Genomic DNA, 16,606 nt, shown 5'->3' with positions numbered 1-16,606 from the left:
AGGGATTGCAGTGGCTAGAGTGCCGAGTGAGCGCTTCGGCACTCCTTTGGCAGCTGTGAGGGGTTATTTCAGGAACCAAGTGTGGTATATTTGGTCATACAGAGGGCCCCGGCAGCCTCCTGAGTCAAAAAGAATGACTCAAAAGAAGAAAATAGAATTTAGGAACGGTTTTGGTCGGGCCTCAGTCAGTCCTTTTCCTCAGTCCACTGCCAAAAAGTAAAAATGAAATAAAAAAATAAAAAACGTTTACCACTATGCGCTGCTGACTTCCCAATGCAAGTCACTACTAATACACTAACCAGTATATTCTTTTTCTAAGTCTTATTTTTAGTGGTACATTTATGTCAACCTTTAAATGGCAAACACTTACACTACTCATGCAATGAGAATAGATGCTAGCAATATCTTTCCCTGTTGCATCATTTTATCCAGGGCTATAAGAATGGGGGGAGAAGTGCGCATGCTTGGGTCTTTTTGTACAGCCACTCGCTTGCCATTGGCAGATGAGCACGCTGCGACTGGCAGAAGTAGCGCCATAGTTGGATTTACATCCCACTTTACTGGGCGCACGTCTTCTGGAGAGTAAGAACAGTACCGGCATCCGTGCACTTTGCGCGTTTAATTCCGTTAACCATGGAGAATAAGTGTGAGATAAACGGACACTCTGTGTCCAAATGCCCAGAATCCTCGGTCTCAGTCAAATGTGAAAAGAAAGGCTGCAAGGATAGATTTACGGGTTTCCTTCAAAGAAATCTACTAGTGATTCTCACGGTGTCAGGGGTCTTAGTTGGAGTTGGACTTGGAATGATCATTCGGAACATGAATCTCACCCGGGCGCAGATGACATATTTCGCCTTTCCGGGCGAGATGTTGCTGAGGATGCTGAAGATGATCATTCTTCCCTTGGTGGTGTGCAGCCTGATCTCGGGTGCTGCTAGCATTGACACTCGTTCGTTGGGAAAACTGGGAGGAATCGCGGTGTCTTATTTTTTGGTGACCACCCTCATAGCCTCTTGTATTGGCGTGGCTCTTGCATTCATCATCAAACCCGGCGTCGGTGCCGGTGCGCTGAAGACCAACAGCTTGTCTCTGGAAGGCGTGAGCAACAACAAGGAAACCGCGGACTCATTTTTAGATCTTGCCAGGTAATTATTAAATTGTCTTCTTTGCAGAACTTCAGCAGTATAAAAAAACCACGAGCATTGAAAACCCACGAACGTCTAGAATAGGTTTATCATGGAGGGCATTGCGCTAGAATTGGCACTTGCCCACTCACACCCGTCAGCGTAGTAAGTCGTATGTGGGTTATCCACATGGACAGCATGCCCATGCTGTCTCTGAACTAGCAGAGACCGGTATTGCACGACTCGAGCGTCATCTATTCTTAAAGCAATAGTATACTCTTTCATAACAGCTTATAAGGAACTTATTATATACTGTAGCCAATTCACGCCAACGAAACCATTGCAGAGGTGGTTATGCTTAGAAATGTCACGTTCATATGTTTCCTATACCATGTGTGGCTTGAGTACATGAAGCCCAGTGCTTGTGTAGTGGACTGCCTCTAGGTTGAGGAGTGGCGGACATAACAGCTGTTAAAACACAATCACGTTCCTGTGGACTGGGGTAAGTCTGGGCTGGAGAGTGTCCCAGCTGGCAGACCCAGCACGCGTCACTTATCTCTGCCCCTTCAAACATACCGCTGAGAGAGAACAGTCTGCCGTTTATCTCCAATATTCCCAACTGCGCTCCACGTGTTAGCATATAACGGCCCTTAGTTGGCACTGTACAGCATGCACATGTTGGACAGTCTCAGCTTTAAGGCATACCAGCAATTACTACTGGCTCATAACGATTCAGCCAGTCCGTGAGTCCCTCCAGTTCAAACAACTACCCCAGATCGTGAACAAGACCAAGGCTACTAATTGAGTTATGTAAAAGTGGGATTTAAAAATCACTGCACAACAATGGGCTTTGACTGGGGTGCTTACTCAGAAAGGGGTGTAATCCTGATCCTTATTGACATCATGTGATATGATCAGCCGAAGAGCTCTGAAGGGCTGTTTCTCTCCATACCTCCTAATATATGTGTGTTCACATGAACGCCTTCCATTTCTCATCAAATGTGATACGTATTTTGCGTAGTGCTTGTACGGAACGAGTTATAAAGTACTTGTATGATTCCAAATGTTTCTGTTTGCAGCTCTCTGTCTGCACTGTAAACCAAATGTTTAAAAAAGGCAGCTCAGCTCTTGTGCCCCATGTAGTGCCTCAAGGTAACAGTAATCTTGTGTGTGGTCCGGTCAATGAAAACAGAGAGCAATGAAATCCTCTCATGCGTGCGCCCTCCTGCGTCCCAGCGTGTGAGTTGTTGGCAGCGCCGCAGCAGAAACCCGTCCGTGGTGAGAGTCCGGGGGAAAGGAACAGTGGGGAGAAGGGAAATAACAGCTGTATCTGTTCCCACTGAGTTGACACGGGTCATGGACCCATGCTGCTGAGTAGCTAAGGAAAACAGAACCTTGAGGTTTAGTCAAACAAGTCGAGACACGTCCATCCTATCGAGATATCGAGTCATGTCGTCTAAGTGTTTTCTTTGTAATATTTGTTCTCTATTTCCACAGAAATTTGTTCCCGTCAAACCTTGTGGCATCAGCATTCCGCTCGGTAAGTTTCTCACAACTATTTTTCCAAACTCTCCAAAACTTTCTCCTCTCATCTCCTCCCCTCTGCTTAAGTGTTTCCACCAGTTCCAAAACACACACACACACACACACACACACCCCTCAGCTTTGTAAGAGAAACAACCGCTGGTCCATTAAGAGTCTATTAAAACCCAGTGAAGAGTGCTAACTGCGTGTAGGGAGCATTCCTCCATCTCCCCTCTGCAGTGCCTGCTGCTGCGGTCACCTCCGCTGGCCATAAAAGCACTGTGACCATCTCCACAGAGATAGGCCATTCTTTTTCACCGTCTCCTAGCAACGGCACTCGCACGTCTTACTGCCACGTTGCAGTCCGCCAGGCCAGTCTGGCACAGAGTGGAAGTGAAACGGAGTCAAGCTTCAGTGAGTGTGTGTGTGTGTGTGTGTGTGTGCGTGTGCAAATGAATCCACGTAAGCTTCTGTGTGTGTGTGTGTTTCATTGGGGGGGGGTCAGGGGGTTCATAGATGCGAGTGGGTTGAGCAGAGCTGAGTTGTCTCTCTCTCTTTCTCTCCATCAATTTATCTCTTGTTCTCTCCATCTCTATATCTCTCTCAGCCCGTGTTGCTCTTGCCGGGAGTGTGCAGGGATGGACAGATGGACTCCCAGGCTCCAGTTAGACTAACTAACTCAGTCAATAATTAGCCCATGAACAGCCCAGTCCGTGCCTGTTGCAGCAGAGGGCTTAAGGGCCTAAGAGCCCGCTAGGGCCACTGAGGGCACTTGTATACTTTATAACATCCATTGAGCTCCCTCATAGAGAGAGGGGGACTGAGAAAGAGGGAGAGAGAAAGAGGGGGAAAGAGGGAGAGAGAGGTGGTGGGGTGGTGGTCACCTGGATAGAGTCCAGAGTGAGGATTAAGGGGGAAAACAGGGGAAACAAAAGTCAAGAGGGGATCAGTCCAGCAAAATCATAGGGATAAGGGATGTTTTAAACAATCCGGAGGGAATCATACGAATAAAGGATGTTTTAGACAATCCGGAGGGAATCATACGGATAAGGGATGTTTTAGACAATCCGGAGGGAATCATACGGATAAGGGTTGTTTTAGACAATCCGGAGGGCTTAACCGTATTCCATCCCAGTCCATGAGTCATAAGATTCCAGTTTGTAGACCACAAGAAATTCACAACATGTCAAAGTCATAGTCAGAAATATGGTTCTGCTCTCCCATACAATTTGACCTTTAACAAACATACATCTATCCTACATCCTTAGAAACTATTACAGTTTTTCTTGATCGCTTACACACTGTAACTGGGCCTGTTAACACACACACACACACACACACACACACGTATAGCTTACACACTGTAACTGGGCCTATTAACTAAACATCCCAAACCATGACTCCATCTACCAAAAGACAGACCCATTTCCCCAAACTATGAACAGTATTCACATGTTTTCACACATGATTCAGATTTGTTGAAAGTTTTGTGCAAAACTCTACACAAACTTCTGGTTTTGGGAAATGGAGCATCATTTCAAGACATTTGTACTGAAAACCAAGAGACACTGTAAATGCTCACAAATCTTTAGCTAACTTTACTGACCACCTTCAGGGTTGTAATGTTCATTCAGCACCTCAGAATTCTTTGGAATTTTAAAGACTTTATGTTAAAAAAACTGGGCTTCCATTGTAAAATCCCATGCCACCCCTTTCAAATGTATTCACACATATCAGAGAAAGCAGAGTAACCTCAAATCCAATCCTAAACGCAGGGTAACATCTTGCCAGAGGCCCTCAGAAAGCCATTTAAAGAGCCCTTCTTTAGCTGTGGCTGCTGGGGCTGCTGTGGCTGCCAGGGCATGTTGTGCGCTGGGGTAGTCAAGGAGCAGTGGGGGACGGGGGACGGGGGACGGGGGTGAGGGGGTGAGGGGTGCACATGCCCACATAGCTGGTGGTTTGAAGGCATGGGAGCTACTGGGAAAAGGTCACCAGCATTGTCTGTGAGGTAAGCAGTTGCCAGGTCCTCCTTAGTACAGCTCTGAAGGCAGCTTTGTCCCCGGACTGGCCTGGGGCCCACCGCTAGATAGACACGCTCTGCCCTGGGGCCCACCGCTAGATAGACACGCTCTGCCCTGGGGCCCACCGCTAGATAGACACGCTCTGCCCTGGGGCCCACCGCTAGATAGACACGCTCTGCCCTGGGGCCCACCGCTAGATAGACACGCTCTGCCCTGGGGCCCACCGCTAGATAGACACGCTCTGCCCTGGGGGCCCACCGCTAGATAGACACGCTCTGCCCTGGGGCCCACCGCTAGATAGACACGCTCTGCCCTGGGGCCCACCGCTAGATAGACACGCTCTGCCCTGGGGCCCACCGCTAGATAGACACGCTCTGCCCTGGGGCCCACCGCTAGATAGACACGCTCTGCCCTGGGGCCCACCGCTAGCTAGACACGCTCTGCCCTGGGGCCCACCGCTAGATAGACACGCTCTGCCCTGGGGCCCACCGCTAGATAGACACGCTCTGCCCTGGGGCCCACCGCTAGATTGACACGCTCTGCCCTGGGGGCCCCAAGAACATGATGTAACACAGGCAGGGCTGGCAGGGAGAGGGTTAACATGATGTAACACAGGCAGGGCTGGCAGGGAGAGGGTTAACATGATGTAACACAGGCAGGGCTGGCAGGGAGAGGGTTAACATGATGTGACACAGGCAGGGCTGGCAGGGAGAGAGTTAACATGATGTAACACAGGCAGGGCTGGCAGGGAGAGGGTTAACATGATGCAACACAGGCAGGGCTGGCAGGGAGAGGGTTAACGGCGCTCAGGGATGGATCCTTGAGACTAGTGAGTGGTGTTCAACATTGATGCAGGATTGTCTGGAGTCAAACGAAGTCTAACTGCATTTCCTTGTGTCTTTTATGTTTGTGTTACAGTACGCCACAGACTACAAGAACATTCCGGTGGGGAACGACAGCAATGGAACCATCCTCTACCAGAAGGTTGTCATGCCAGTTCTACTGATTAAAATGCTTTATTTGTAAAACTAAAAATTCAGAACAATAGGCTATAGGACATCTTTTTATTCCTGATATCACAGTATATGTAGTAGATACATGACCTATATAAAATGATGACAAGAACAGTGTGCAATTTCATATTTGAAATGGGATGCTTGTTTGGCATCCCTCTTTTGGCATAGTGAAAAAAAAATCCATACAAGCTCAATGATATGTGTGTTTGCGTCTGTGGGTCAGTTCTTCTGATGAGCAAAGAGCATATAGAATGAAGTCAATTTTAATGTGAGCATAACCAGTGGGTCAATTGGACATTTGGCACAAACATACATCTAAAGCAGGGGTTTTCAACCAGGGGTCCGCGACGGCAATGCAGGGGGTCCGCGACATGAGCCTATGTTGATCAGTTCACCATGGACTTTTTTATTTTCATAAATATACCTGGGCCCGTAGACATATTTATGTCAATCTAAATAGTCTGAATAGCCAAGTCGCATTGCCAAAAATACTGATGTAGACCCATAGAGAAGAAGAAATTACACTGACAAGTGCTGTAGGCAGAATATGTGCGCGGGGGGAGGGGACTTGGCGGTGGCGGTTAGTGATCTACCCTGATAATTTCACATATTTATGTGTTATAGGCAGAATATGTGTGCGGGGGGAGGGGGTGTGGCGGCCGCGGTTACAAACATGAAAAAGAAGGGTACGGGACTGTAAAATGTTTTGGGAATCACTGGCACATCAGTGGGCTGCGGATTACTTTCTAGTCAGAATGGTGGTCCCTGGGACAAAACCAGTTGAAAACCCCTGATCTAAAGGACAGACCTGTTAAAGAAAGGCTTTAGAACAGTGTTGACGTTCATGCAAAAGAGAAGACCAATCTGTAATGTTTCCTCTCCAAACCGGGAGTCTCTTGTTTGTCACACATTGCATTCAAGCTCTTCAGCATTAGTTCTGGCTTTGTGGAGAATTCCTAACCCGGCTCTGACCCACGTATTGCTCCCAGCTCAGTTTCCGCTGGGATTGTAGTCTGGAAACTGCTGTTCGCAAGACGCATCGCTGGGCTGAATGGTCTCCAATCAGTGACCAGTAAAGGTGCCAGTATGGTACTCCGACTCCGTTACGGATGGGCGGGCGGACGGATAGGACGGACTCATTTGCATTTTTGTTGCCTTTATGGTTCTCCGAAGGCTGCGGGTGCAGAAAACAATTAACCGCCAGAACAGTAGGTGGAGCAGCGTTTTTTTTGTCGAAGGCAAGCTACTTCATGATGTCTTTGTGTGTTAGAAGTCGTCGATCGTTTAAGGCTGGCTAAGTGCGACGGCGTTGAAGAGAAGTGTTGTTTGAAATGTAGTTACAACAATGGCGGCAGTGTTGGAACTAGACGAAGTGATACAAACAGTAGTAGCAACGTTTGCAAACATCCAAGAATTGAAGCCGGAGCAGGAAGAATGGATAAATGTATTCATCAAGCGCAAAGACATTGTTTATTTTCCGCCAACGGGGTTTGGGGAAATAGCTAATATATCAGTTGGCACCGTTACTGGCGAAGTAGGAAGTATAGCAGTCCTATAGAGGTCAATGCGGATTGGTTAATGGTCCTATAGAGGTCAATGCGGATTGGTTAATGGTCCTATAGTGGTCAATGCCGATTGGTTAAAGGTCCTATAGTGGTCAATGCGGATTGGTTAAAGGTCCTATAGTGGTCAATGCGGATTGGTTGAAGGTCCTATAGTGGTCAATGCGGATTGGTTAAAAACTGGTCCAATGGTTTCAAAATGAACCCAAAGTCTACATGCATTAGAACGACTGTGCACAAAGATAATTTGGGTCTGGTTATTGGGCCTGGTTATAGGGTCTAGTTATAGGGTCTGGTTATACCAGGCTAGAGAATTTCCCCATTACTGTGAAAAATCAGCCCTGAGATGTAATTCCTCTCTGGGAAAATCATCCCTCATTTTATGCTTCGCTGATCCCTCACCCTTGGCTTTGATTCTAGTCTAGCACTGATCCAGCAGCAGGGCAAGTCGCCGTGACCGTGTCCTTTTAGTTGGAGCAGGCCTGGTCTAGCGCTGATCCAGCAGCAGACACACACACACACACACACACACACACACACAAACACACACACACACACACACACACCCAAGTCGCCGTGACCGTGTCCTTTTAGCTGGAGCAGGCCTGGGGCTGAAGTCCGTCCTGGGCTTGTGAGCGAGAGAGGAGAGTGTATGGGATCTCCTGCAGCACTGCTCTCCCGTGTCTCCTGCTCTCTCTGGACCTCCACCAGCTACTTGGCAGCTGTGAGAGAGCCTGCTGTTTGTTTGCCTGCGTTGGGGGGTGGGGTGGGGTGGGGAGAGGGGGGAGGGGGTTGGCAGTGTCAGAGGGAGTGAAGCTGTCCGCTCCAACTACCGAAAGCTCAAGTCAAGCAGCTGGGGATGGCAAGTCTTTTCCCAGAGTGATTTACAAAGGCTCAGCATTTTCCACAGAAAGGGCCTTCAGATAGAATGCCTCGAAACGCTTATTCACTCACTTGTCAAAACACAGAGGGTTCGGTTAAAATAAAAGGAAAATAGAATTTTCTCCTACAGAGAGAGAGAGAGATAATAGACAAATGGACAAAACAACCCCTCGGAGTGCATCAGGTTCAGTAGTTTCTCGACGAGCTGAAACCTGATGGAAAGCGCCACTCCGCTCAAACGGCGATGGTTCTTACCCATCGGTGCATGTCTGAAATACAGTGCAATCGTTGTTGATCTGCGGGGATCTCCATTCCTGGCTCCCGGTGAATCTGGGGCTTACTCGCACCACACACACACCCCAGTGCTGGGGTGTCAAACCGTGAGCCGCCTCTCGCTGTCTGCCATGGCCCAGAACAAGGGAAGGATTGAGGCGTGCGTTGGCTCTGTCCTGTCCGATCCCCATCACAGCCCCTCCAGTGCCCAGCGCACCCAGTGGCCCTTAGCCCACCCCCCTTTAAAAGAGATTGGGGGCCGATAAGCCCAGTCCCTTTAGGCCTTCAGCAGCTCAGAATGAGATCACACACACTTGGCTGTATACGGCCGTGTTTCAGCAATGGGATTCCCCGAAGTGAAAAATTGCTATTGAGGTGCCCGGACCAGAACATGGACTTATAATGAAGTGGCGTTTAAAAAGTGAATTTCCAGTAAAATACAAACTGTTTGGGATTCTATTTCAAAAGAGGTGAGAGAGAGGGGGGATTTTAAATTCTGAGATATAGAGGACGTGAATGCTACACTCCATTAAGCTACCTTCAGCCAACATCCCACAATCAGGTGAATACTAGCTGCAGGAATGGAGGCAGTAGAGAGTTTATTTTCCCCATGTTAAATACAATACAACTAGTTGACACGCTGGAGGCCCCAACTCAGACCTGGAGCTTCTCCGAGCTTCTGATTGACTCACTGAGGCTCACAGAGAAACTTTAGAAGGGAATACCTCTGTGTTGTGTGCTGCCCAGAGGAACTATAGAGGGGAATACCTCTGTGTTGTGTGCTGCCCAGAGGAACTCTAGAAGGGAATACCTCTGTGTTGTGTGCTGCCCAGAGGAACTATAGAAGGGAATACCTCTGTGTTGTGTGCTGCCCAGAGGAACTATAGAGGGGAATACCTCTGTGTTGTGTGCTGCCCAGAGGAACTATAGAAGGGAATACCTCTGTGTTGTGTGCTGCCCAGAGGAACTCTAGAAGGGAATACCTCTGTGTTGTGTGCTGCCCAGAGGAACTCTAGAAGGGAATACCTCTGTGTTGTGTGCTGCCCAGAGGAACTATAGAAGGGAATACCTCTGTGTTGTGTGCTGCCCAGAGGAACTCTAGAGGGGAATACCTCTGTGTTGTGTGCTGCCCAGAGGAACTATAGAGGGGAATACCTCTGTGTTGTGTGCTGCCCAGAGGAACTATAGAGGGGAATACCTCTGTGTTGTGTGCTGCCCAGAGGAACTATAGAAGGGAATACCTCTGTGTTGTGTGCTGCCCAGAGGAACTATAGAGGGGAATACCTCTGTGTTGTGTGCTGCCCAGAGGAACTCTAGAAGGGAATACCTCTGTGTTGTGTGCTGCCCAGAGGAACTCTAGAAGGGAATACCTCTGTGTAGTGTGCTGCCCAGAGGAACTATAGAAGGGAATACCTCTGTGTTGTGTGCTGCCCAGAGGAACTCTAGAAGGGAATACCTCTGTGTTGTGTGCTGCCCAGAGGAACTATAGAGGGGAATACCTCTGTGTTGTGTGCTGCCCAGAGGAACTATAGAGGGGAATACCTCTGTGTTGTGTGCTGCCCAGAGGAACTATAGAGGGGAATACCTCTGTGTTGTGTGCTGCCCAGAGGAACTATAGAAGGGAATACCTCTGTGTTGTGTGCTGCCCAGGCTGTCCAATGAGCTTGTCTTTCAGAAGGGTTTGGGAAGGTGTGTCCATATAAAGACGCCCATTTCCACCAAAATGGAGACACAAACAAACTAGCTTTAAGGTAATGAAGATAACTAAAGGACGCTCACACTAATGTCTGTTCTACAGGTTCCCTATGGCACGGACACGGATGGCATGAACATCCTGGGCCTGGTGCTCTTTGCCATGGTCTTTGGGGTGGCACTCAGGAAGCTGGGCGCAGAGGGGGAGGAGCTCATCCGCTTCTTCAATGCCTTCAACGAGGCCACCATGGTGCTGGTGTCCTGGATCATGTGGTGAGTGGGTGTCTAAAGCCAGGGACACACCAAACCGTCGTCAAAGATCTAGCAGCGACAAAGGCAGACTGTTGCGTGACCTCACGTCACCTGTGTTGGGGCCAAAAAGTTGCACTTGAACACATCGCACAGACTACAGCCAACGGCCAACGGCCAACTAGCATATACACTCTGCACTTGAACACACCGCAAATATTACAGCCAACAGCCAAAGGCCAACGACCAACTAGCATATACACTCTGCACTTAAACACACAGCACAGACTACAGCCAACGAACAACTAGCACTATGTTTGATAGGTGAAAATTCACCCTAATTACCTCAGGACTCCGGAGCTGCATATAAGTATATTTATTAGACAAACAACAATTTACAAGGTTTATATAGACAGAAGTTTAGCGTTCCGCAGGGATAACCACGTGGTGGATCTCTGACGTCCGAGGCTCCCTGTCTCCCGTAAGGATGGCGGTTTTGCACAAGGTCAGAAGAAGCACAGTTCGACCCTTCTTATCACCTCTGGTCTAAACATGCTCTTGTCCATATGCAGACTAAGTGGCACCTAATATTCTAAGTTACACACACGCAGAAACACAGAAAAGCCATGTTCCTGCTTACATAAGTACATGATTCATATAAGGTAATTAATAATACAAGGCACTTGATTATTATATTCTTAAGTCATTAACAGTGTTTGGAAATTATCTCCATCAATGTTCTGCACTTGAACACACCGCACAGACTACAGCCAGCGACCAACTAGCACTATGTTCTGCACTTGCGTGAGAGGATCTAACTCTCCATACTAAACCATAAACGAAGCAGTGTTCTCACCACTCCCGCTCGCTACAGACGGTTTCGTAATATAGCTACTTCTAATCGAGAATATGTCTGATTAAAAAGTTGCAAATGGCACTGGCACAGCCCTTGGTCATTTGGTGGAAAAGGGAAGGAAGAGGTGAGAAATAAGGAGAAACCGCACTAAACAGGTGCATTCATGGATAGGCCTACTGCTACAGCAATAGCCTCAAGGGGCTTTCCCGAGAGCTAGCGATAAATGAAAAAAAAAATAGCGGAACGGCCAATCGGAGCGATCTCTCGCACCGATGGACTCTACCAGCGGCTTGGTGTGTTAGGGGATTAAGAGGGGACGTATACTTCTGCGGACACGGATACGTTTAGGTCCGCGCGTGGTGTGCATGATGCAAATTTCGTCACCTGCATGGTCTGCATGGACCGTCCGTGCGGAAACATTTTGTGTCCGTGCAGTCTGTGCATGCAAGTTTGAAAGCACTGGCTCAGGGTCAAGAAAAAAAAAATCTATTATTCATTTATGCAAAGCGATTTACAGTACAGATGCAGATTAGTATGTTTTCTCCATGGGTATAAAACTACTGGAGACCTGCTGATAAAATGAGCGTTTCGATTATTTCATGCTTTAGCGAATAAGGAAGATAAACCTAATTTATTCATACCTAAGAGTAACTTGCAACAAACTCATTACAAACATCCATATGTAGACTTAGATTGGCTAATTATGCAACATACAAAATAATGTTCCCGGTGCTGGCCTGGCGATTGTGATTAGGTTACCAGACTCTTACTTCTCCTCGGGTCTAATAGTGTGGTGTGTCCGGTGGATCCCACTGTTCCCACTGTAAGGGCTGGTGTCAGGTGTGTCATCAGCAGGTGTGTCATCAGCAGGTGTGTCAGCAGCAGGTGTGTCAGCAGCAGGTGTGTCATCAGCAGGTGTGTCAGCAGCAGGTGTGTCTGTTTGTGCTCCTCAGGTATGTGCCCCTGGGCATCATGTTCCTGGTCGGGAGTAAGATCGTGGAGATGGAGGACGTAGGCCTCCTGGTCACCAGTCTGGGCAAGTACATCTTTGCCTCCATCCTGGGCCACGTCCTCCACGGAGGCATCGTCCTGCCCCTCATCTACTTCGGCTTCACCCGCAAGAACCCCTTCACCTTCCTCTCCGGGCTCATCACGCCATTCACCACAGCCTTCGCCACCTGCTCAAGGTAGCATTGCATTGGACTGTTTTCATACTCCCACACATGCAATAAGTACCACAATCCTTGAATGTAAACCACTTCTATATTGTTAATTTACTTTTAGTAGTCGGACTTAACACACACTGTTAAGCTTTAAGGGTTTCGGACAGCTTCCTATGGTCTTATGAAACCTCTTGGCTTGACCTAGTTGTTTTTATTCTCCTATTAAGATTCATCCGCTTTGTAGTACATTACTACTGGGCTTTGTCCTCAGTTTAAGTGATAGGTGAAAATTCACCCTAGTTACCTCAGGACTCCGGAGCTGCATACAAGTATATTTATTTGACAAACAACAACAACAATTGCAATCGGGCTCACTCCCAGCACAAGGCTGAAAGTGAAGCAATATTAAACAAATCGCACAAGGTTTATATAGACAGAAGTTTAGCGTTCAGCAGGGATAACCACGTGGTGGATTTCTGACGTCCGAGGCAAGGATGGAAGTTTTGCACAAGGTCGGAAGAAGCACAGTTCGACCCTTCTTATCAGCTCTGGTCTAAACATGCTCTTGTACATATGCAGACTAAGTGGCACCTAATAATCTAAGTTACACACACGCAGAAACACAGAAAAGCCATGTTCCTGCTTACATAAGTACATGATTCATATAAGGTAATTAATAATACAAGGCACTTGATTATTATATTCTTAAGTCATTAACAGTGTTTGGAAATTATCTCCATCACTAAGAACTGTAGAACTTACCTTTAAACCTTTGTCCCACTTGCCAACAATACTTTACAGTTCTCTTTCTGAACAGATTAAAATCCACAGTGCAACAGACATTCTTGAAGGGTTTTATATGTTAGTTAAGAGTTCAGTCTATGGTGGTCCCTCAGCCAAATGAAAGTAACCCAGCTCTGCATCTCCTTACCGCTGTTAGGTGTTTCTATAAACTCAGAATGTTTATTGACCTTTGAACCTGATGAACTTTGACCTGTGTTCTGTCAGCTCGGCAACCCTGCCGTCCATGATCAAGTGTGTGGAGGAGAACAACGGCGTGGACAAGAGGATCAGTCGCTTCATCCTCCCCATCGGGGCGACCGTGAACATGGACGGAGCGGCCATCTTCCAGTGCGTCGCCGCCGTGTTCATCGCCCAGCTGAACAACTATGACCTCAGTGCCGTCCAGATCTTCACCATTCTGTGAGTGCTGCCAAGTAACCTGCAGTCTAAGGCTTTTGTGAACACAGAAAGGCTGTTTTCTGAGTGGACGCTTATGGGAAGTGCTTATGGGTAGATTTTTCATTTTAAAGACAGTGAGGGCTGGAATGTCTCTGGATTTATGGCTAAGGGCCTGCATTCATGTGTAGTACATGCAGACAGATGCTTGGGGCTAAACAGGAACTATATTTAAACCACGGAGGTCAGCAGTGAGGCACTCGGGGCCGCAGGGTAAAAGAAATCAGACAGATAAGAGGATCCCTCGGGGAAGAGGGATAATGTTTCATGCCGTTTTGTTCCCTTGATAGGGTTACGGCCACAGCCTCCAGTGTGGGTGCAGCAGGGATCCCAGCTGGGGGAATCATCACCATCGCCATCATCTTGGAGGCCATCGGGCTGCCCACCAATGACCTGTCACTCATGCTAGCGGTCGACTGGATTGTGTGAGTGCGCCACCTCTACCCCTCCCGCTACCTCGGTCTAGCCCTACTTATCACACACACACACGCACACACACACATCACACACACACACACACACACACATCACACACGTGCATGCACACACACAAACACACACACACACATCACACAGGTGCATGCACACACAAACACACACACACACACACACACACACATTACACACGTGCATGCAGACACACACTCACACACACACACACAGACACACACACACACACACACACACACACACACACACACAGACACACACACACACACACACACACACACACACACACACATGCACAGACACACACTGCTGCCACACACATACCTACACACACACACACACACACACACACACACACACACACACACACACACACACACACACATACACACACACCCACACACACACACACATGCACAGACACACACTGCTGCCACACACATACCTACACACACACACACACATGCACAGACACACACTGCTGCCACACACATACCTACACACACACACACACATGTACACATACACAGATGAATGCGCACTTGTCTGAGACATCCAGCTGATCTATACAAGAATCCTACAGTGGACAAGCAAATTCATATTTTTTTGGCATCAAGGATCTGCCAACTATCACAGCAACAGAGCAAACATAGGTCGCAACATATAGTACACTACCCGTGATGCAACAGACTGCTGCGTTAACCCTTGATGCGACATTATCACAGACGCACAAGCCGTGCTTTAGGAGTCTATTTCTGTGATGTGCTCTCATGATGCCTAGCTAACTACATGAGATGCTCTCACATTAGCAGGCAAGCTATTTTTGTGGGGCAAGCTAGACAGCAAAGAGGACGGTAAACCTCATGAACCCTCTGTAGGCACACGAGTGACAAACCCTAGCAGTCACTGCTTTAATGTCCATTTGTAGTTACAAGGCGACTAACTCCCTTGTGAATATGAGATTTCTAGTGGAGAAAGGAACGGCATATGTAATTTTAGTAGTGTGCGCCGCACTAGCTGTAGTGTGTGGGGAGAAGACTGTAATAACTGCAGAGTTGTACTATGAATCCCCTGAGCTTCTTGCAATGAAGCTAACCTTAAAGTTCTCAGCCTCCTAGGAGGTGCATTGATGTTAAGTCTGAGCTCAGTGAAACGTGAATGCACATTACAACGTGTAATGTATGTTTGCAGTATGAATGGAATGAATGAATGTAATATAAAGGTCAAATATGTATGATTTTGCATGTGCTTGTGTGTGTATATATGGTACTTCATGTCACTGTGTGGATAAGTGCTTATACTCGTGTGTGTGTCTGTGTGTGTGTGTGTGTGTGTCTGTGTGTGTGTGTGTGTGTGTGTGTGTGTGTGTGTGTGTGTGTGTGTGTGTGTGTGTGTGTGTGTGCAGTGATCGCACCACCACTGTGGTGAATGTGGAGGGGGATGCCCTGGGCGCCGGGATCCTGAACCATATCAACGAGAAGGATCAGAAGAAGTTGCAGCAGGAGGAGGAGGAGGAGGAGGAGGAGCAGGAGCTCACCGAGGTGAAGGTGGAGGCGGTGGCCAACATGCAGGCGGAGGAGGAGACCTCCCCGCTGGTCACGCACCGCCCACTCGCCCCGGACTCCTCCTGCGCCAACCTGCTGGACAAGGAGGGCATGGAGTCTGTGCTCTGAGCTCGGGGACCCGTGCGTTCTACTCCGCTGTGTACACAACCCATGCCAACACGCATACTGAACACTGTTACCTCTTCCGTGGAAAGTTTATCGTCATCTGTCATTTTATTTTTAAGTGCAGAAAAAAAACCAGAGTGAATGACTAATGTGTGATAGTTGACTTTGTTGTGGTGTCAGACTGGCCATAGTTTTGTTTTTTTTGTGGTGAAAGTCTTTGCAAGCGTCTTGCAAAGTTTTTATTTTCAACCATTACTGCTCTATTTGTTTTTTTTATCTTTATTTCAGTGGAAGAGAAAACAAGTTGTTTGTTTTCATAAATCCAAAGGGAACTCTCCCAAGCTTGAAGTAGTCAGTGTTGGTGTAAACAATATAAGATAATAGGATAATTATTTACAGAGTCACACAGGTTTTTGTTTGTTTTTTACTCACGTTAAATATTAACCCCACCCCACCCTAATGGTAGAGAAGAGAACCTAATTGTCGTAAATATTTGTGTGGGTTGTTCCTTAGTGGCGTATATTCTGGCCAGCCAAGGCTGCTGGTAAATGGCATGGACTGCATTTCTATGTGGTCACTCAGTGCAAGCTCACTACTCCAGCTTGAGTCGTCTGAATTAAAACATGTCAAGCACAACAGCCCAGAAACGTATGAGGTTTGAAGCCAACACACAGTGTTGTTGATCATGATAGTCCATTACAGAATTTGATTCGACAACTTTCATTAGATGGAAGCATATTTTTTTTGTTAACATGTTGCATCATGAAGAGGCATAGCCTTCGGGAAACTTTGTCCCCCTTTTTGAGGTCGCACAGCGCCGCCTGGTGGCTCTTGCAGAAAACAATTGATGGAGATCTTTGACTGTGACTCTAGCGCCATCCTGAG

At 47.6% G+C, this 16,606-nt stretch overlaps 1 protein-coding gene across 1 annotated transcript; it reads left to right on the top strand.

Moving 5' to 3' along the window:
* Positions 1-371: 371 nt before the first annotated feature.
* Positions 372-15,751, top strand: slc1a4 (solute carrier family 1 member 4). Its single transcript, XM_031579094.2, has 8 exons — positions 372-1,145; positions 2,622-2,664; positions 5,588-5,653; positions 10,201-10,367; positions 12,153-12,386; positions 13,371-13,565; positions 13,892-14,026; positions 15,457-15,751. The coding sequence occupies exons 1-8, from the start codon at positions 634-636 to the stop codon at positions 15,722-15,724; spliced, it is 1,620 nt and encodes a 539-aa protein (XP_031434954.1). The 5' UTR covers positions 372-633; the 3' UTR covers positions 15,725-15,751.
* The last annotated feature ends 855 nt before the right edge of the window (positions 15,752-16,606 follow it).

The sequence above is a fragment of the Clupea harengus genome, chromosome 13 (genome assembly GCF_900700415.2).
Source record: "Clupea harengus chromosome 13, Ch_v2.0.2, whole genome shotgun sequence".
Classification (NCBI taxonomy): Eukaryota; Metazoa; Chordata; class Actinopteri; order Clupeiformes; family Clupeidae; genus Clupea; species Clupea harengus.
The sequence above is the reverse complement of the archived record's forward strand: the minus strand, read 5'-3'. Positions and strand labels throughout refer to the sequence as shown.

Coding starts and splice junctions, on each gene's coding strand:
- slc1a4 (XM_031579094.2), top strand. CDS start 634: ATGGAGAATAAGTGTGAGATAAACGGACACTCTGTGTCCAAATGCCCA. Junction 2,665..5,587: donor TGGCATCAGCATTCCGCTCG/GTAAGTTTCTCA, acceptor TTTGTGTTACAG/TACGCCACAGACTACAAGAA. Junction 10,368..12,152: donor CTGGTGTCCTGGATCATGTG/GTGAGTGGGTGT, acceptor TGTGCTCCTCAG/GTATGTGCCCCTGGGCATCA.